The 22,878-nt window shown below is 43.4% G+C and overlaps 1 protein-coding gene across 4 annotated transcripts in view; it reads right to left on the bottom strand.

The window, feature by feature from the left end:
* LOC311013815 (teneurin-3) overlaps positions 1 to 22,878 on the bottom strand; it is a 126,700-nt gene that overhangs the window by 5,557 nt on the left and 98,265 nt on the right. For 3 of the 4 annotated variants that reach the window (XM_084010035.1, XM_084010037.1, XM_084010038.1), the window contains 8 exons: positions 15,310 to 15,559; positions 13,745 to 13,765; positions 9,298 to 9,530; positions 7,563 to 7,717; positions 3,526 to 4,403; positions 2,426 to 2,601; positions 1,741 to 1,976; positions 706 to 1,002 (listed from right to left, as the gene is read on the bottom strand). In XM_084010035.1, the coding sequence (XP_083866161.1) occupies positions 706 to 1,002; positions 1,741 to 1,976; positions 2,426 to 2,601; positions 3,526 to 4,403; positions 7,563 to 7,717; positions 9,298 to 9,530; positions 13,745 to 13,765; positions 15,310 to 15,559 (2,246 nt within the window). The remainder of the gene's footprint in view (positions 1 to 705; positions 1,003 to 1,740; positions 1,977 to 2,425; positions 2,602 to 3,525; positions 4,404 to 7,562; positions 7,718 to 9,297; positions 9,531 to 13,744; positions 13,766 to 15,309; positions 15,560 to 22,878) is intronic. The other variant, XM_084010036.1, reaches the window with a different exon arrangement.

Genomic DNA, 22,878 nt, shown 5'->3' with positions numbered 1-22,878 from the left:
CACCCAGTGTGTCGCCTCTGTCAGTCACTCTCTCCATTAGTACTCTCAGATTCGCTTGGACTAAAAAACGCTGGAAATACTAATTAAGTCCAGTCTTTGTAGGATTCAGCTATTTAATTTTTTTTTTATATTCTTATTTAATGACTTCAATATTAAGCAAACAAACAGGACAGCACGCGTGATATAAATAATATAGCAGTACACAGCACAGTTAGCCTCCAGGTCTGTCCCCAGCTTTAAATGTGATTTAATACTCTTCTATTGAACATCCACTGTATCTTTATATTGCTGAGGATACTGCCATTCAGTGCTACGTACCACACATTTAAAATATGTTACTAAGGCAGCTATCGTATTTCCTTGGTTATCTCTGACAAACTATACTCTACATACTGGGAGGAAGGTGAGTTATGTGTGTGTTATTTGTGAATGCGATCCCTCTGAACATCCAAATCTAAATTTAGATCTAAATCTAAATGTGGCACAAACTGTACATCATAGTGTAAAATGATTACCGTGTTGGCTAAGTACCTCTGTCAGAAACTGAATTATGCACCAGGAGCTGGTGATTATTGCAAAATAGGCCTCTTCAGGGTGACCTCCGCTACATGTGAGGGTCTTTACTCACCCTGCAGCGATAATGACTATATGCTGTAAAGTATATCTTACATGTTGCATCCCCCCCGGTCACGTTATTTTTCTCACCTGCTCCAGGTAGGTGTAACTCCATATCTTCCCATCAGCGAACACCCTGGAAACCAGGCGGCCTTGGCTATCGTACTCCAGCCTCTCCGTGGTGGGACCTCTCTGGAGGGCACTGATTTGCCCACTGCTGGTGCGGCTCACATTAACCGGCAGGAGCTTACTGCTGGGCACCCAGAGCACCGGGTGGCCTGCTGTGTCGTATATAATCTTTAAGAGGAACTTCCTGTGGTCATCATAAATCTTCTCCGTCCTCAGGGTGCGATCGTAATCGACTGAAAGAATGTTCCTACCGTTCACCTGTGGGGAAGATTTGATTTAATAACATGTTCAAACGACAAATAATCTCGACTACTGCTACTGCCTGTGATAATAAAAAACGACAAACAGATAAAACTTAAAAGAAATGATACAATTAATGTACATGGGTTACACAATAGTGTAAAATCAAGAAAAAATGCTTGGTTTTCATATCGCTGTTCTTGGTCTTGATGGCTCTTTAAACTGCATTCCCATCATTTCCACTACGGTTGTCACGGAGATTAACACCTCTTTCATAAGGCTCATTTAACTGAGAGACACTCTGGCGATTATTCAGGTGGCCTTAAATCACAACCTCCTAAATTTAGAGGAGACAAAAATTACTCAGAGGCAAAGTAACCACCTAAGTTAAGTTCATGAAGTAGCGTATATCGTAAATCTGGGTGTCATATTCTAAAGAGGAGGAAAGAGAAGAGGTGGACTTATGTACTGTACTGGAATATTGATAACCCTCCAGATCAGGAACTAAATGTTCTGGACTCGTAAATTTCAACGGGAACAAAAGAATTCGGGAAACATTTTGACAATGTTGTAATATAAAATAATCCATCTTTAAGACAGTCTGATCTGACTTTGGTGCGACTGATCTCTGATCTGTAATATCCTCACTGCCGTACTCCATCCAACACTGAGATGAGCAAAGGGGAGTACAGAACCGCTGATCATTTGAATGTGCCACAAGGAAGAAGAAGAAGAAAAAAAAGACATCAAACGTACCCGAAGCTTGCGTCCAAAAACGATAACTTTCCCTCTGGCTTGCTCTTTGCGGAAGCGCCACTCCACTAAGTTTTGCCCACTCTCCCCTGGCAAGCTCATGTTGCGTCTGGCTACGGTCGGGTTGGCGGCGCCTGCCAGGATGTGGGGCTCAGTCTGGTAGTGGGTGTCCATCCCGTTGGCATAGGTAATCCGCAGCGAGTTGTCGAAGCCCACTTGATAGACGCTTCTACACTGGTCTATTGATAGAAAACAAAAAGAGGAAGGAAAAAAAAAAATGCAACTAAACACAGAGGAAGAAGTAATTACACACCGGAATGGATGCTATCGACTCTCGGGGTGATTATCTGTTGCACTCTTTATGCTTTAAGTTCAGTATTTCATATCAGGCCATTTTCAAGAGGGAACAAATGAATGATGTGCAGCAGAGAACTGGACCATCTGGGTCTGGCAGCGAGGAGAAACCATTTAGATACAAGGTTGAAGTGTCTCCCTGACACTCCAAACCCACACACTGAGAGAGTAATCATTTACACTGTCGTCTGTCAGACCCTGTAAGCCGTAATGATACACGACTTAAGCTTACTCAACATTGCCCCGGCGACCCCTGAAACAATGACAAATAACCCGCTCGCAAAATAGCTGTCTGAGCGGGGGAGAGGCGAGCGGCGAGCGGCGGCGGCCTCACCCTGAGCCAGAGTGTAGAAGGCACGGATGGTGGAGGTGTTGGTGGTGATGCTGATCTCCTCCTCCGTCATGGAGCTCTCGATGTCCACCGTCAGAGCGCTGTACATGTCCGTGTACAAGTTGTTCACCATGCCGGTGGGGAACGTCACGTTCATCAGCCGCCCTTCACTGTCATAGCTGTTTGACGGGAAAAGAACGGGAATTGACAAAGAGCTGACACGCGACGGCGCATTCAATTATCATCTCTTTTTATACTCGCTGACGACTGTCACACTGTCAATTTCCAGCGCAGAAGTGAAGCGGTGTCAGTATCAACCCAAGGCGCTACTCAAATATTTGAAACGGGAGAATGACGCATCTCATCAGCTATCGGTTGTATATTTATATATATATATATATATATATATATATATATATATATATATAAACATAAAAAAATAAATCACAGAGAGGCAATGTTAGAGAGCCGAGGTGGCTCAATATATATAATATAATCATGTGCCTGTTAAAGCAACGTCCTTCTGTTACCAAGGCTTCTGTTAGTCCCCTCCTGCAACATTATTGTACACATGGTTTAGTCGAGTAAAATCATAGGAAACAAGAAGTAGCCGGTGTTGTCGTCTAACTAGGCTATTTAACAGATCTGAGGCAAATTTTATAATCAGGTTTTCAATTAAAAGCGCGCCCTAAAGCAGTCTGCAGGTACGTATGGTTACCAATTATAGAGTAAACTTGCAATGAGCTGTGAGACGAGAGAGAACACACACAGGGCTGCACACACATAGCCAGCATTTTTGAGTTTAAATTAAAAAAAGGAATCTAAATATTGGTGTCAAACTCAATTCAGTAGCAGACACTCTCACAACTGCAAGGCTGTTAAGACTCATCCATGAGAAGTAGGGAATGCTTTTATTTTTTTAATTACTCCTCTACATAGCATTATCTTCCAAAGTGTACTTGTTTTACATAATTTGTATTAGCATGCACACAGTTTAAGGTGTGTTATAATTTCTACTATATTCCAGAAGCAGAAAGCCTAACTTAATTGAATTCTAAAGCCTTCTTTTTGTAAGACGGTTCTTGCGGTTCTCTGTTACTCACTCGTAGAACGTCGTCCAGCCGATCTCTGACGTCTTGGTGGCCAGCAGGCCGTTGTTACCGTGGTAAGTAAGAAGCACCAGCTCCTGGCCCTGCGCTGTGAGAGTTTTCAGCCCGCCGTTGGTGCCCATGGTCAGCCAGATCACTTGGTTGTCAGGGGCGACGATACGCACTGGCGTGCGGTTGGGGTCCCTGCGGATCCTCAGCGTGTTGCCGCTGCTGTCGGTCACGGCCGTGATGTCGTTCTCCGTGCTGTAGCTGAACGTGTACTTGGGGTCGCCGGTGAGCAGGCTGGCGGTGTGCTGGTGGGTGCCGTTGCTGTCGAACACATACAGCTCCTGGGCATCAGGGGAGGCCACCTCATATGTGTTGGCAGCGGGAGTTGGCCCGTTCCTGGAGATGGCCCGGATGCGGATGTTGCCCAGGTCCGCCACGTAGAGCGTTCCATCTGGAGCTGCCACTAAAGAAGATGGAGCATTGAGCCTCGCATCTTTGGCATAGCCGTCCCCTGTCTGGTAACAGTCGCAATTGGCGTCGTTCTTGCAATCGCAGTCAGAGGGGGAGCCGGCCAAGTGCGTTATCTCGCCATCCACAGAAACCTTCCGGATCCTGCTCATCTTCCTCTCATCGGTCTCCGCTACATAGATGGCCCCGTGGTAAGATATGGCGATGGACACAGCGGATTCTATGGGGGTTAACTGGGCCCTTTGACCCCCGGCCACGCCGCGCTCCAGTCCAGCCAGTGGGCAGTGGAGAGGCCGGCCAGCCGCGATGCTCACTTGGCCGTTCTCCGTGATGCGCAGCACAATGTTGTTGTCCAGGACGTAGAGCGAGTTGTCCATGGGGCTGACTGCTAGGTCCGTGGGCCACTCCAGAATCACCTGGAACACAGGACATCATTACCTCAAATGACACATGCACACTAAAAGGGAACAGCTGCTCACTCACGGCAATCACAAGCCATAATTCATTTCAATAAAGTCCCTTTTCTAAAATATAAAATGCAGCAGCGACTCAAGAATGAGCCACATGAACAATATAGGACATTACAAAATCGCATGGAGGGATTGTCTTCAGATCAACAAGCATAAAAATACAACAAAAAAATAATGTGGGTATGTTGGAACATTTCTTTCAGAAAGGCATGGAAAACATTTTCATTATAGGCATGAATAGCCTGATACACTGAATGACTTTAGCTGAGAGCGAGCTATAAGGAGACAAAGGCCTGCACTTTCAAGCTAAACTCTTGTTTCACGAGCCTCGGACAGACAATTTATCTCCTCATAGAAGATTGCGTGTATCTGTCGTTCTCAATAGGTGTAATACATCTAGTGGATTATTAAGACTTTGGCTGGTGCAGGAAATAAGGGTGACACTTTAGTGGCAGGCCAGTCTCTCTTTACACTACGCTAGTTTGTCTTAGCATACATCATTTCAATTGGCCTGGAGGAAAAAATAAAGAATATATCTCATATCTTCGGGGTACGGGATTAACGCTTATCTCCTTGTGCTCGTGTTGCTGATACATTAATTTAAAGGATAATTCTGGCAACGGTGACTGTTACGATCTTTTTCCATTATGCCCTCCCTTCCCACTAACATTTACATTTTATCATGCTGCGACTGAGATTTAAAACTGAGTGAACTTAGCACAGCTGCTAAAATAACCCACAGCATGCATGCAAATGGCTGCTGTAGCCTGAGAGGGGAGCAGCCCATTAAGCGATCAATTAAGTATATCAAATTCAATCAAAATTAAGTCAAACATATTACAAAAGAAAAAATAAAAGAGCAGTATTAACCACATCTTGGAAAAAAAATAGCAAGAAGACATTACAATCCAAAGCTATAACCCTGGCCAAGTATTACAATCTGCTTGTCAGAAATGCCTCAGTAAATAAAAAGCTTATTTGTACCGGCACAAGATGATTGGCTTGGCCTTTAAATATATAACTGTGTCATAAAACTGTCAAATACTCTCATGAATTGTGCCTTTCCACGGGGTGATTAATAGTAAAACACAATCCCTTAAAGGCTGCCACTAGTTAAACTGCACCGAGCCAATTCTCTAGCTGCGATGCCTGAGGATCACACGGTCTCGCCAAAAACCATCTGTTTATTGGCTCAAACCAAATGACTTGGTTAATTAGCAAAAAGTGACAAGCTTAATCTTTTGTTTTCATGTTCTCTTAAGTTCTCACCCTTCATGTTCACCCACACACAAACGCAGAATGCTTTCTCTTCTGTTTACGTTTTTAGAAAAAAGGTCCACGGCTGCCAAAAAAAAACGCTCAAAAGGACACAAGAATATTTGTGATATCTGCTGTTGGGAGTCGTTTTGACTGTTGCGGTCCTCTCCTATCTACTTTTGAAGTGTTTTGTTTGTAGTCTCCTCTTTCCTTTTTGTAAGCTGATCTGCATTTGAAAATCAGAAATCTAATTAAAATGTAAATTGGTTAGTTAAAAACACCCACCCTACCAAAAAACCCACCCTATTATGTCTGGTGCACATGTGTAAGAGGTGGGAGAACTTGATGCTGCAGCAATTTCATTCTCAACAGCCACTACACTTAACAATTCACTTTCTGTGGAAACACGCTATAGAGGGCGCTTTCATTTCCATACGGATGCGTTCGCACCACTTTCTTATTATTTTTCTCCATTATACATCTTAAGTCAGATCTCAAAAAGTCTAAAAGGAGTGAAATAAGGAGGGATATTAATGTTTGAGCACAGGGAGCTGTACTTCTGTGGAAGTAGTGCCGTGGCATTGTAATGCTGGAGCCCATTGTGTGAGGCCGGGGCGCCGCCTTTATGGCACCTCATTGGCAGGGAGTTAGTAAATTTTGTGGGACAAAGCCGAGCCGTCTTCAGGTGCTGCTGGAGAAAAAAGGTTTTATGTGCGGTGAACCCGCAACCCATCGCTGCCTCATTATCATGTATGGTGTGAGTGTCCTCAATCCGGAGTATTTCCAGTGGAACACTAAACACTAATTCAGCTCCAGCCACATCAAAACAAGTCCCCCAAACTGAGTAATTATTCTTCCCTCCATATCATCTGCCGTGACCTGAAAGCTCATCTCCTCAATAAACACTCCATGTCTCCACTTCCTCCCTGAATCACATCTTCCACCGAGCACACGTTTCCTTCCTGTTCTCTCTTGTCGAGCCGTTCTTCACCTTCACCTGATAGTGTTGGTGTAGGAAATGGAGCTCATTGTACGTTTCTCTGGATAAGATCTGTCAAGTAAATTCCTATTACATGTTTAACATTTATTCAACCGCGAATGCCTCATATCGATTAAAACAATGCTTTGTTTTAAAGGGTCAAAAGAGGCAGCAGTAACAATGCTGTGAGCTAACATCATTAGGGAGATAAATATCTCACTCGATCAGAATTTAACAAAAAAAATGGGATTAATGAAATCGTAAATACAATTGCCAATGAGAATCATTTAAAAGATAACGTCCTTAAAACAAACGGAAGAGGCACTTAAAAACCAACCTAAGGGCAATCTGCCATCAATATAAATAAGTAAGAATGATCTAATGCGATCATACAGTACATGAATTACACTAAAACATCCAGAATGTAACGTACTCCCTAATAGCAGCCAGAAGAGAGGTCATACAATTTCTCCAGTAATGATTTAAATCCCCGGAAATTTTAAATTGAATTGCAGAAGCTTTTAGACAGAGGGAGCAGCATGCAAAACAGCCCTCCTACAGCCCTGTGAAGATTTTGGGTACTGTTCATAATTATATACATGATGAGGTAAATAAAAAAGAAGCCTCATGTCTTCCTCTTACTCCAAAAAACCCCCCCAAAAAGATTAGAATTCACGGCAAGATGACTTGTACTGAATATGTGCTGTATATAAATATATGCAGTTATATAACGCTGCATATCAATGATGAGTCATGGGTGAGCAAGCCGAGGGAGGGTGGGGGAGGTGGGGTTACCGGGTGGCGCTGTGACATGCTCCGTGTGAGCAGGCAGGGTTAACAACTGTCTGGCACATTTGTGTACAAGTCACCTGATTGATGTCCATGCTGTTGTCACAAGTCAGGGGGCGAGCCGATGTCAGGTCGTTGGAGCCGAGGAAAGTGGAGATGATGCCGTTCTGGTCCACCTTTCTGATCGTGGTGCCGTCCACAAAATATATCAGGCCGTTCTTGTCGACGGCGATACCTGTGGGCATCAGGTAAGGGAGGGGGGGGGGGAGGAAGAGGAAAAAAAACTTGTGATAACAAGAAAACATGGAAGGTATGCGGCATCTCTGCTTGCATGACTCAGTGGACGGAAAACGATGGATACATGTGTCAAGCTTGCCTTCCCATTATTCAGGTCACTGCAAAAAGCACAGCCATCAATAATTCACAGGCTGCTTTTCTGGTATTAAATTATTTCTCAGTCAGAAGTGGGAAAGGCTGTATTCATACGGTATATATGCACTTGCCACGTCTTGTAACCCTCCTCTCTAAAAAAGGACCTCGGGACCTCGGGTGTCAATGAGTGGTGCGTTTTGGAGGTTTCTTTTTTTTTGACATCGGCAATCATCACAATCTGCACACCATTTGAGAAAATGAATGAGCGAGGGAGTGGAAATGACAGCTTCGGCCAATTTTAGATGAAAGGGGTGAAAGACAGGCCGTTGCCATGGCGACGGCTGTGGACTAAATTGTCTTGGTGATTGAGTGTCAGCTCAGTGTTGTAAGCTGCAGACGAGCCAGTATGGGGTTGCAATAACCATTTGTCCCAAACTGGGAAAAATACATGAATGGACCGCGCCAGCCGCCGCCGCCCTCTAATAGATGCTACCAAAGACCAGCACCTATGGGAGTTTAATCATACCGCTCATGCAGTGAGACTATATTTTTTAACACACCATGGTTCTGGGTTTTATTGTAAAGGCTGCTGACCTCAGGAACATATTTGCAGCGTGGGAGGTTGTTCTTTAGTTTCGGGAGGCAGTTTTGAATAAACTTCGGTTTTACCCCAGAAGCATGATTTCATTTTCAATTAAGTCTTTAAAAGCTTCTATGGAAGGTGAGTGGTTTGGTTTGACCTGTGGCTAGGTCTGCACAAGATTGCTTTCCGCTAAAACATTTACGAGTTGAGGGAGCCTACGGTGAATCCTTGGGAGCTGGCTATTTGACAGGCTGAGATTCTCAGACAGATGAAAAGTGTCACATTTGAGCAGAGTTCACCAAATGTCTGAAAGGAGAAAAAAATGGAGCCATCTGCTGTTTCTTCTCCGGTCTCGGCTTCCACCCACTCCATCATTAGAGTCACTCCCTCAGATTGCCTTCACTCAAGCCTTTAGCACCCAGATGAAGCGGAGCTATCGCGTTTGGCATTCAGAGCGGGCAACAACTAGCGCAAAACAATTCATCTCAGCCTTTTTCATCCAGACGAATTAATGGCAAAGTGAGCAATTCAACCGCAAATGGCACAAATGGCCATGTGCTTTTTTGAATGTGGACAACAGGTTTTTGCATAGCGGGTATGGACTTTACTGGCTGTTACTTGGAGCTGTGAAGAACTCGATACTTTCACAAGAGCTGTTCAGGGAAAGAGATTATTCAAGGCTCAAGTGTAAATTTAAAGGATATTTACAGGAATATCCACTGCAAAAATAAATTATGCAGTTTATTTCTGGAGGATAAAACAACAATAACTTTTACACACTGTTACACAACATATGAAAATCTAAAAAATGCATCTATTAAAACCAACCCCCCATCATCTTCATTAGTTTGAAACCATACCTTTGGGTCCGGTGAGAGAGGCCTCTGGAGCTTTGCCTCCGTCGCCACAGTGGTTCTCATCGAAGGGCAGGCAGTGCTCCCCGGTTCCCGCCACCACCTCTGCGTTCGACTGCAGCTCCTTGGTCCCCGTTAAGGTTTTGGGTCGGTAGATCCTCCGGGAGTTTGTGTCCGACACGTACAGCTGGCCACTTACCGGATCAGTTGCCAGGTAATACCGGTGTGCCGGATTGTTGCTGCATTCAAGACAGTAAGTCAGTTACGCACCATATATTGTTACTTTCAGTTGCACCGTTTTCCCTTTAAATACTCATTCCGAAAAAGTGAAGCCAAATTGCTATTTAATAGCACTAATCTACGCCTAATGTGATCAAAATCAATAATCTCTGTAAGATACCCGGAAAATCCCAACTGACCCCTGATGAAATGCAGCCTGATTTTCCCTCTAAATGAATCATTTAAGGTCCAGAATCTCATTGACTCCATTATGCCTCTCCAGTGAGCAAACATTGTCTTCACTATGCATCAGTCTTGTTTAAGTTGTGCAGATAGATAATCGCTTAACACAGAAAATACTCTCTGAACATGCAAAGGGATTTAGAAGGGAGTATTTTTTTTTAAATACTTATAGCAAATCCTGCATTCCTTGTTTGAAGTGTAATGGAATTATGGCACCTTCTTCTGACTAATGCAGTAAGAAAGAAAATCCATTAAAAGAGATGACAGGAAGTTAATGACATTGTTCAATCAGGTTCTTGCATTTAAGCTTATTTTGTAAAAGACACTGTAAATAGCTAATTAAGTATCACTTGTTTTTTCCAGTTCAGTTGCAGCTTAAAATATGAACCTTATTATCAATTTAAAATGAGCAGCCACAATGTCAGGCATGTAGATAATGAACTGGAGAGGGAAATAATGCCTATTTTTTTTAATTTAAAAACTGTGAAGAATGGAGTAGTGGAGACTTTGTGAATAATGATAAAAAAAAGACAGAAAGTGAGACAGAGAAGGTTGAAATGATGGAAAGTTAACAGGAAACCACTGCAGTGGGCTTCCAGTGTACGAAGCAGAAATGACACCTTGTGTGCCAGATCATTTCTTTTGTTATCACTCCCCTGTGGGGGAAACGCCTTTGGAAATTACAGAAATGACTGGCTTATGTTAACAAAGTGCAACGACTAATGGCACCGCATCTGTTTTCTGCTTATTCCCATTCATTGTACTGTCTCGTAATGGGTCTATGAATCAGAGAGCAAATGTGTCGAGGATTAGGAAACAAAATATCTTCCAACACATGACTGACTGATATTTAGACTTTAAAAAAGTCAATTAAATGATCGTTTTCCGTGGGTCCCTTGTAAACAAATTCAAAACACCGAGACACTAAGCATTAACCTTTTCTATTAAGCCAGAGTTGATACATAGCAGGTGCTTAAGTGTCATTAAAGAGCTAAAAACAGAGGCAGTTAACATGAAAAACGGCTTGCTTTACAGTGCCGTCGTAAACATGGCTTCTCTGGTTCTACTCCGGCTTAATGGTACTTCAGTCAATAGTGGTCGGCTTTGGAAGCGGATAATGCAAAGGCAAAATACATGTGGCAATGAAACATCTTGATAAAATGATGAAGATGAGTCATAAAACTTGACGGCTATTATGAGTCAAAGTAAATGCCCAAAATAGGTGGTTGCCATCAAGTTCTTATTAAGGACTCAGACAGACGTGCATTAGTAATAACCCTTTCTTTTACAGTCAACCTGCAGAGGGCAGACACGACAACTGAAAACCCCTGTACGACATTATGCAGTCCAGTATAACAACCCTGCGATAAAATATTCATTTATGGAGCTTCTCACGTTCGGTGATGGGTGGGCTCGCAGAGGAGCACACACACACTCACACATCTTAACAATGTGTTGTGCTGACTTGAGAGCTGGTTAATTCAGCTGTTGTTGGGAGGCGGGCTCAAAACAGAGAAATAATAATAATAATACCATTTTTAAAAAAAAGCCACAGCCTCGGAGACGTTTTCAAACACCTCCTGCTCTCGTTCGCCCAAAGAAGCATTTCTTAGCATTCACAAGGTTCTTTGGAAAAATGTACTGAGACCGAGCTAATTTTAGATCTCTTTTTAGACCTGTGAGTGTGTGACGAGTAATCCTGTCATTTTTTTGCAAAATCGCGTCTTGAGGCCTGTATCATCTTAGACTATTTCATTGGCGAAGCCCGAAGCCAGAAACAGGTTGAGAAATGATCGTTGATGAATAAAGATGAATAAAGTCTACCCTCTATGTTAGCTTCAATCCTGGCATTATTGTATTGTGATTCAATTATTTCATTTCTTTTATTATTTTCATTATGATGAATAATTATTATTTATTTCAGAGACCAAAGGACGTATTGACACCAATGGCGGTTCTACACGGGGGCCTAGAGGGGCCAGTGCCCCTGTAAAAATGTCCCTGCCCCCCCCCCCCCCTGGCCCCCCCTGAGATGACTGAATAAATTGATCAAGTTATTATGATTTTATGCGCTGGCGCAAAAAGCAGAACTAATGCGACTCTGCGTTTCCACACGGATCAATCAGAGCGACGCACGCATACAAACAGGGGCTCAACAAAGCCTCCCTGGCTCTACCGTCTTATTGCAAGAGGGGAAGGTAAGCAAAGCGATTTCATCTTGTAAAGTGATTTGTTGGACGTAAGCGTGTTACTGTTGTTCCTCACTCCGATGAGGAAATCAAGTTTGTAAATGTCTGGTCTCGTTATGTTTAAATATTCAAGCAAACTCATAAATGCAGAAGCAAATATCCAAATGTCAGTGTCCTCGCAAGTATCCACACAATGTTGTAATGTTAACCACGTAACTTAATCAGTCTTGGCTGTTGCATTTTGATAAATATTAGATTTATTGAGTGAAGTAATCCACAGTAAATATATGACGATGGCAATACTTGCCAAGAATGTCAGCAGTTGAAATACATTGAAAAACACATTGTTGTACCTTTTATATCGTCAAAATACTGTTTTTGTTATCTGTGATTAGTGTCTGCTAATGTTGTTACTTATGTTTCAGCATTGGCTCTGATAGTCCCAAACTCTGATGTGGAATTTTGTGTGTTGAAATAAATCAATGTTATCTTCGGCTGGCACTTGTGTTAAATGCTCATTGTATCAATCGATGCACTCTTTGTAACAAAATAAATAAGAATAAAGTATTTAATGTTTAACTATAATTGGTTTCCGTTACTTTATGTGCCCCTCTGATTAAAGCCTGGACCTCCCCAGTAAAATTTGTCTAGAACCGCCACTGATTGACACACATTTGAGGCTTTATTAAAAAAACAAATAGCCTACTGGTGCAAACAGTAGCCTATATGATCACTGACCACATGTTTTATATATGCTGGTTTTACACTTGTGAACCAACAGGTGGTTTTATGTGAACATGAAGAAAATCAATTTTCAAACCAATTTGCTGGAGTCTGCACCAAAGGAAATAATAATAACAATAATAATAATAAAAATGTGTCGTAGCCTTTTAGGTCCAGTCCATTTCGTGTTCCCAAACACAGACAGAGAGGAAACTGACTGACAGTGACTTGAACATTAGTGGACATCTATCCTACATCATCAGAGCTACATGAATGACCTATGGGGGGGAAATGAAAACAAAGTTTATTCTGGTGATTGATAACAAGTCGCTGCACTCCGAGCTTAATTCATTTTCTCTGGCACGGCTTAATTCATCTTCTCTGGTGGTCACGTCGGGCTTTTACACGTAGGCCTTGGTCACCTGACCAGAGCAGCTAGAATTAGATGAAGGAGGAAACGATCCATCCTGAAGCTAAACACGGAGGAGGAGGACTGACGCTGCCTTCTGGGGGCAAAAGAGTTTGGATTTCAAATTCATAAAGTCAGTCCCATATTCATATAACATACAAGTTTGACAGCCAGACAGCAACGACTCTGTGCAGCACCTTGGGCGCTTGCGGTCATGTTAATCGCTGGAACAACCTAATTGCCACCAATGTGCATCTTCATATGATCTGTTGCTGTTGTCTTAATCACGGATACAAAGCAGTTGTGTGATGCCCTCTGGATAAGAGCATCTGCCAAACACCATCACACTAAATGTAATTATACTGTATGCCTCACGCAGCTATTATACTGGACTGCATCATAGTACTTCCTTTTTTTTCAACATTTTATACCTAGAAATACTTTGAATATGTAAAAGCCGTGTGTTTTCCTTCAGTAGACACAAATTCAGACAAACTGTGTGCTCTTCCTCCTGTTTAGATGTAATCAAGCTGTAATTGGTATGCTATAATTACACATGCTAATCACTGGTGCTAAAGGCGACTGTAAAAGAAGGCGTTATCCATATATTTAAAGAGGATGATACAGATGGTGATGGATGAAGGAACATGCACTAGGATGGTACACCTACCTGTGTCTAAAGTCTTTATTTCTATGACGGGGTACAGAGGGAGCAGGATAAGAGGAAAAAGAATCAAGAGAATTCAATTAGTTGATCATAAAAGGATGCTTTTACTTCACACCTTTAAGGTGATTTGCCCAATTGAGTTTCTTTGTTGTAGCAATGACTTTTTTCCCTTCACAATATCCGGTGAGGGGAAAAAAAAGCAAGCAGCAGAATTTCAGAAAGTCAGAGTATCCCCTTGAAGAATCAACACAGCCGCCAGAAAAATTGCGGGCGATGACAATTTGTTCGTCAGAAAGTGGAATGGCCAGACCGTGGCGGAGAGATACAATCCACAGAGGGGGAAATACTCCTATATTCATCCTGAATTACCACTGCTCTTCTCAATTTGGCCACTCGTATTGAAATATTGATTCCACCACTTGATACATTGTGCAATGAAGCCCGAATCTAAACAAAGATGTCACGCTAACAGCATTCGAAAGAAGTTCAGGGAATCCCATATGGGGATTTATATACACCCATCGTGCATCCTACACACCAAAACACTCACACCACTTTAGTCTTTAAGTGTGTGTCCAAAAAAACAAAAAACAAGCAGATATTCTGCCAGCAATGAAGATATGGTATATTATGCAAAGGAAATTGTACTTTCTCTTCGCTACTGGTTTAAATCTGCAACTTCAACTGCCATCTAATGTGAACTAAAATTGTCCTCAGTGTGTCTTTTATGTCAGACTGAATTTAATTTGGCCAAAACAACAAGTTTTAATAGTCGCGTTTCTCTTCTTGTAAACAGAGTAAAACAGTTGCTTGGAGACACGAACCATTTCTTAAACTGTTATTTATCTAGTAGAGGGTTGCGGAGCCGGCACGCTCCTTTACAGCAGCTCTGTGCAGCCCAATCACTGCTCTTTGCATGAGAACGGCCCTGCAGGGGCCCATCCCCGCACAGGTACCGATCACATCTTTGGGTCCTAGTCACCCCAACGCTAACTCGCATACTAGTCGATGTGCAACAAGTCACACGTTTTTCATGTATGTGTATGGGATGATGGCCCGATGTACATTTAATCAACATCTGCCACTTTCAAATAAGCCAAGTGGCCGAATGCGAGTCACTGCAGGGAGAAGCCAACTTGGCATGAGGGCGTAAATCATCCCAATTACACGCTGAAGACAGGATGTCTTTCCTAATTATGGAGATGGATGGGGAAAAGATTTCAAATTTCTATGGGTCGGGAGAACGACGTGTGTGACTGAACGTCTGTCCAGCATGCCATTTTGGTTTCCAAGTCGAACTGCAGAAATGCAAAGTGGGAGCCGAAACCTTTAACTGTCCATATTCGAATATGTTTGGGGTCAGATACAGTATGCTGCATGTTGAAAACAAATGTATATAATACACATGGAATCACTTTAATGTTGACATTATAACACAAACCATTATTATGAAGTATCAACTTTTCCTTTTCTCGAATGCCTTTACATAAATTCCAAGCTTTATAGCTTTGCTGAATGGACAGGTGTAAAGAATCAACAGGCTGCACAATAAATGTCCATATCCTTACCTGAGCTCCATGATACTCGTGACGTTGCCTGACGGGTAGATGCGTCGGATGTAGTTGAAATCTCCGACGTACAGACTTCCATCGTTGCCCCAAGCCAGAGCCACCGGCGCCAACAGCTTGTTGCCTTGGGCCTGGCCGTTACAGCTGGGGCAGGAGATGCTCCGGCGCCGCCCGTTCCCCATGACAGTGGAGATCACAGGGGGCTGGAGGGAGATGAACTGGTTCTCCCCGCTGCCTTTGTAAAGAATGCCTGGGAAACAAATCAGCAGTTATTTGCTTTTCTGAAAGCATGATTGATGTTTGACGCCGCAGGGAGGCATCGCTCCTACAACACCGACCTGGCAAGAACAAAACTGTAAGGGAAATATGCACCTTCAACTCACAATACTATTATTGAATATATTTAATAATTGGTAGGATTTGGGGAAATCTCCTTCCGTGATGTCTTACCCAGAGCTGTATCTATTTATTTCCCCTCTGCTTCCAGTCTTTATGCTAATACAGGCTCACCACCAGCTCAATACTCTAACACTTGGAACTTTATATCTTCTCATCGAACTCATGGCAAGAAAGCAAAATAACCTAGTGTTTCAAAAATATTGAACCATTCCTTTCAAGACAAGCAGAACACAAACGCATTGTCTGGTTTAATTAATAACATTCAATTATGGATGTGAAATTGATTTGACTTGTTAATTCTCAAACATACTATGAGACTAATTGCTATAAAATGACTTAATGTAAAAAAAAACCACATTTGGCTTATTTAGCTTAATGTGCAAGAAGACATTTAGACATTTATTTCACATTAGTTGTTAATGCACACAAACTGTGCAGTGGCTGACTAATTATTGCAGTCTAAATGCCATTTCACAAACTTGGAATTATTACGCAATTTAAGAGAGTTTAATTATGCTCTCATAATCACTTTGACTCAGCCGTAATCCAACACTCTGTTCATTAAAAACAAATATAGTGCACCTATGACAGCCTCTTATTGCTTAGATTTTTTTCAGAACAGTTAAGACATTATGGTTTAAGTGCGTTTTGCTTATGTTGTTGTGAGTAAAGATCTGACAATGATGTGATCCAGATACAGCAGCGGAGCGGAGGCAGCACGCGGACAACCAACCGGCCATCAATCCGCTTGAACCTACAGTAATACTTCGGTTCATTGCGTTGGCACGGAGCTGCTTCACTGGGTGCCTGGAAACTTTATACAAAGCTGAGTTTTATGTAAAACAATGTTCTTTTAAGTTGCCCGGGCGACGCTTCTCCTCAAGTCACAGAGAGGCGGTAAACATAAATAGTGCAGTGAACTTCCCCCTAATAACAGTGCATACGTTTCACTGAGGACTCACCACATTTGGCGACGACAGATTAATATTTCAACAAGAGGCAGATATAACTGGCTTTTTTTTGGGAGGGTGGGGGGGGGGTGCATGGATATAGTGGGAATCTCTTCAAAGGGGAGAAAAACACATCAAAAGGGAAGAAGTGCATGCTGGAAGCACTTAATTATTCACACCCAACAAGTTGTTTGAATTCACACTGCCTCTGTCCTAATTAGCGGATCTATGACACCGCCGAACGGCCACATAACATCGTTCTCCCACGGCGTTATCCCGTAAGCCATCGTAACCCCTCCATGTAGGTGAAATTGAGCGTGCGACTGTGCTGCTTGTCCCCTTCGCTGATTAGTTCCTTTCATTGATTTAATTGATTGAAGGGCAAATTCAAATGAAGGCACGGTTCTGGCGAGACACTCGACAGGACGATCTGACCAATCCGTCTTTTGTATCCGAGAGCGTTATACACGAGCCCCCTTAACAAAGACAAATAGGTCTGGGGGGCGGCTTTAAGCGTGACGCCATCAAACGTGTGACCTTGGGACTCTAATTGAACTGTGATCCATGTGTCTGCTCGCTGGGAGGAAAAGCACACAGTGTGATGAGAACGCTCGCCGAGCTGAAAGGTTGACGCGGCACACAAACAACATAGCTACAAATAACAAACATGCCACGTAATCTGACTGGAATTTTAATGTGTTTGCGTAATAGCTCCTTTAACGTTCTCTGGAAAGACAGACGTTCGAAATATCCGGCAGGCTAATGCGGTGTGTAGGACATGGATCAGTTTGCAGCAGCCTCGCAGTTTGGCTGACGTTCACTGCTCAGGACATTTTGGCAAGCCGCCGCGGTCCTCTCTATTTACTATTCCATCACAGCTTACTGTACACACACACACACGGCTCACCATAGGCTATTACACAGCGCGATGGGACGGAATAAATACACTTATCAATCAGAAAATACCCCCCACAATCACACCGCACTTAGTATGAACACAATACTCTTTCACTTTTATCGTTATCACACACACACACACACACACACACACACACACACACACACACACACACACACACGCACACGCACACAAAAACTTCCACTACTCTCAACTTGAGAGTGAGTGAGGAGATAAAGGTTCAGTTTTCTTCCCTCAAGGACACTTGGTCATGACACATTACTGCTGATGATTGTTGCAAGGATCAGGCTTCGTGACGTCTCAGCTGGAGTGCGGCACTGATGGGAATTTGGCTTCTGACTATCTGGTGCCCCGGGCAGAAGAGCCGGACTCCTACAGTGTCAGGACTCAAATGGCTTTGCAGTCATTCAATGTTTTTATAACGATTATTTCTCTCTGTTAGGATTTTGAAGCAAGTTTGGCTGAAATGAAGGATGCTATTTTCTTTTCAGACCAAGTACAAGTACACGCACTTAGATTCCAGTACATGCCGATACCATAATGATCCTTAATAAATCACATAATCCTCACTTTCTGACTGTAACTAATTAAAAACAGTTTGCAGTGAGGATATTGAGTGATATCAGTGCATCCCTGGTTGAAATCTATAAAACAATAAAGACATCCTCCTCATAAATAAAATAGAGCTACTGTTGTTTTGTGAGACAAGCAGAAATACAATTTGGCAAAGCACATGCCGCAACAAAACTAGTGCTCCTTCAACAGACTTTGCAGAGGAGACTTCAAGTCAAAGTACAAGTATGGCAGCTGAATGGATCAACCAATAGGCATGCACATGTCTGCTCATAGTCTACTGTAAATGCATGTGTGGAGGCGTGTTTGAGTTTTGGATAGAAGTTGGTGAAAGAGAAAAGCCACTGTTTCGCTTGGCATAGTCAGAAAAGACTTTTCAGAAAATCTGAGAATCTGTTGCCTCCTTATCTCCAAGATCAGTCCAAAAGCTGCACCATCCAGTAAGGAGACAGTCCATGAATGTAATGTGACAGCATGTCATGCAGCAACTGAATTGGAAGTGCTAAATTAGTAATTAAAAACACTAATATGGCAACAAATAACTATTTACAATGTTAATGTGTTAGAGAATGCATTGTTACACACATTGTTAGCTCTGTCAGCACTGTTACACATAATTGCACTATGCTGTTGACGTCTCTATGTTGAGAGCCTCAATCAAAGCTATGCTCAGAATTTAGCTTTAGCTTTTAGCCTCTTCTAAATCTTCAGCCACATAAAAAGAGTGTGAGTCCCACACTGCATGACCCACTTACAATCAAATTAGGAACATACAAAACCCCAAAATCCTGAGTCCTCTTTGTCTGAGACAGGACCAAGGGTGGCCTGGCAATCTATCCCGGTGGGCCAATGCATATGTGGGCTGGTCAGCAGGAGGATTTACCACAGAATCTAATCTAAAATTATCTGCACATCCCATTGGTTTATAAAACTGTTATTCACTCATGGGCTGTCAATCACTCAATTACTAGCTGGGCTGGACTGGTGACACTCGAGTCTGCAAAGCTAATGAGCCAGCTGAACTGGAGAAGGAAATAGGAGTCTGCTTTGTAGTGGTTTGGGGCAATAGAAGAGTATGTGTGCATGATCAGGAGGGCCGCATGAATGGTGTACTTGTCGGTGGTGTCCAACCGAATGGTAGTGGGCCGGTCTGGGCCAAAAATGTCAGACCCGGGCAGGACTGAGTAGAAATGCAATTAATCCTGAGATGAGTCCTTCAAAAAGCAGCGTTGAGACCGGTCTCAAGGCCAAGAGCAGCCTGGAGTCCTAGCGACGATGCTCTGTTCTGTTATAATACTCTACCTAAGTCCTGTAGAAAGGTCTGATAATTCCTCATTACGCTGTCCTAAACTACAAGGCCACCTTTCTGAATACGCTCGGTTTATCCAATTGATTCCTTTCTTAGAACCATTACAGAAGGAAATCATTTCTTTGATAAAAGGCTAATTTGAGTCATGTGTGGGGGGTGGGGGGGGACGCTTTAATGCTGACCTCACAGCTTCCGAGATGATTAATGGTATGAATGCCAGGCTGAGTATCCATACCTGATAAAAAAAACGGGAGCGCCCTGAGCAATGTCACCTTGGTGACACATAGAGAGTGCAGAGATTGGTAGGGGAGGAGTGGGAGTGTGTCTTAATTGCACCTTGTCCTTCCGCGTTCTCCTTTGCACTGTGTCATTGCACTGAGATACCACCCAGGCTCTCACCGATGCACCCTGATAGAGGCCGAAAGTGGGCAGGAAACCTCTCAGTTCTCCCACTGCAGCGTGGACGTGCAGTAAGAGGTGTCCTGCCCACTGCTCTACACTAAGCACACTCTTACTGAAATACTGATACTGAGATACTGAAACGCTGAACTCTGGCTGTGTCCATTAAGAACCAGCTATGTTACCCTAGATAGAGACAAGCTGCAGATTGAAGGGAAGGCGTAACCACTGGTAATGAAGAAAGGAGGGGCAGCAGGACATGCCTACAGCACAGACACCAGCAATTTGCCTTATCTAGTTTGACAGGCCCTGGAGTGGAAGCAGAGAGAGGGGGATATGGCTTTTTGCTCGGGTCTTTTGCCACAACTGAAGAGAGAGAAAGTCCTCAGATGTTTGGAAGTGGTGCAGAACTGAAGCAGGAGTCACAACAGAGAGCGATAGCAAATGTCTGGGGCTAAACTACTGTGCAGCTGCAGAGGACCACCGCTTGCTAACTTGTTGGGTGCGGACATTAGTCAAGGTTTACAGCATGAAAGAATCAATACTGCAGCAGCAATGAAGGCAAACGGTGATATTTGGATTCATCTTCATGCAAGCCGAGGATATCGAACTGCATTCAATGCCCACAAGACCCACGTGGGCCATAAATCTCAAATGTCAAAAAGTGGCTGAATCCACGACTGAGTAATTCGGTTTGGATTGAGAAAATGCAAGGGGATAAAAGAAGGTGCCGAGTCCCAACCCCTGTTGTAAAAAAAAATGAGTGTGAGGACAAAGAGAGATAGGATGACAGATAGGGTTATGATAATATGATGCGAACGCTGTTAAAACTAGCATACCAAAGTCGCTAACAAAAACATTTCCAAGCCTTGAAGAGCTCACCGTCTTGGGCTTGAGCTAATAGGATTGTGGCATGCAACCCTTTAGGGAAATTGATTAAGCTCCTGTCAGACAGAGGTAAACCAGACAGAGCAACACAAGTTTGCTAAACTACTTTTGAATCTTTCAGATTCAGACAGACTTTGTTCAGGATTTATTTCTGGGGCGGTGCTGTAATAAGACAACTGAAAGGTGTGAACAAAAAAAAAACAACCCTTCGGGAGGCTACAGCATTTACTGCACAAGGAAACAACCCGACACCATCTGGCTGTTGTTTTATTTCCATCATCATCATTTCCGTGTACGACCCTGTTGGTGCTGATTTTTCATGAACCGTTGCATCCGATTTTTACGGATAAATCCAGACATGTAGCGCGGCTCAGTCTAATAAAGGAATGCGGCATACATTTGCATATCACACATGCCGCATCTATCTGTTGATCGCAAAAAGGCATCTCACAACAACTCCGACTCCAGCGGTGACGCTGCCGCGGCGGAAGACTTTGGAAACGGGTGTGCTATACTTTGAGACAGGTGAGATGAAACGCCATGCACCGGCAGCATTCAAGCTAGAGGCTTATTTCAGTGTTCTTGTGCTCACTTCACAAACTCCGCGCCTTGGATGGCTTGACAGATTGGGGTTCGGCGATGGGCCCTTGTGTCTGGTCTTTTAATGTTCAACAAAGAAGCAGGACAAAAGTGGCACCGAGCTTTGCACAAAGCAAAAGGAAGGCTCTGTTTCAGAAGCTGCTTCCCTGACATGTTTTCCCACAACCGGAGCCGACAAAAAGGCAGTTTGTGCAATCTCCGAGATGTGAGGGGGCTGTTACACATGCAGAATACATGGATGTGAAGTTACTTTACAAAACCCACAGAGTGTCGTGGGATGAAGAGTGTCACCGCTGCACGTTGTGGGTGTACATGTAAGATGCTAAAAAAGACTCTCTTCAAGATGAAGGCAGAGTGGAGTTTAAGTTACACAAACAGTCCTCCTTAAACTCAACGATGCACATTCAAATTGCAGTTGCAGCCCATTTGCTCTCACAAGAAGACAAGTAGTGCGTTTCTCTACTGCATTTTTAAAATTTGCATCAGGAGGAGCGACGGTTAGAAAGACAATCCTCTGGGCGGCATCGTCGGGGCAACATTGCCCACCTCCGTCTGCGTTTGAGCACGAAGCATCGTTCGTGGAAACACAAGAGTCCACCTCCTCTCGTCCCACCGGAGTCATGCAATCCACCTACCGAGGGCAGCTTGATCCAGGACACCACAATGGGAGTCAGGTCTCTGTAAAGATGGGGGCGCAGCAGCCACCGACCATCCGTTGCTGGATTAGACCAAAGTCTGACTTCATCCTTTTTATTTTCCCTGCTACGGAACATTAGCCAGCCAGGATTAGGCTGGGTAGTGGGGTAGTCTTCGGTCCTAGCTGGGTTGGCTTAGTCTCCATCTGGACCTCCGCTGCCTTTCCTGCTGGGACGGTCGACGCTCGGTCCAGCAGGTCCAGCTGGGTGATCAGCCGTGGGAGGCGATCGCCTCAAGGTCCGCTGCACTTAATCCAATCACCACGCTCCCGTTTCTGATGTTGATGAGTGTATTCTGTCATAGGCCATAAGCGCTCCAGTCATAAACATGAAAAGATAACAGATTGAGACAGAAATGTAGCTAAATTGATGGGAGCTACCAGCCACAGCATGGGCGGCCAGCTTCCAACATTTCTGGAAGTGGATATATCTTCTGAGTTTTAGTTAAAACTCGATGAACTGGGCCAAAGAGACGGTGGATAAAGCCAGATTTATGTCTGCAGACACATGTAAGGATGCCCTGTAACTCCACCGGAGCTCATGTAAACCTCCTCATAAATGTAACTACACATCGGGGCCGGGGAGATAACACAAGAATTGTGATTGCTGAGCTTGGCCTCCTTTCATTTTCTTCTACTTATGTCTGATAGCAGGAGAGATTACAAGATTACAGGAGAATACATGTAGCAATTCAAATTCAATGTCAGCTCCAAGAATAAATATAAAACAGTAGTATATTTCCATGCACAATTAGCCACACAAACACTTACTGTGTGCTGTTTAACCAGTGAACCTCATTAACCTCTTCACCCTCACTGGACCTACTGGTGGTGCTTT

The sequence above is a fragment of the Eutrigla gurnardus genome (genome assembly GCF_963514095.1).
Source record: "Eutrigla gurnardus genome assembly, chromosome: 5".
NCBI lineage: Eukaryota > Metazoa > Chordata > Actinopteri > Perciformes > Triglidae > Eutrigla > Eutrigla gurnardus.
Note: the sequence above shows the minus strand (reverse complement) of the source record. Positions and strands in the feature narration are given on the sequence as shown.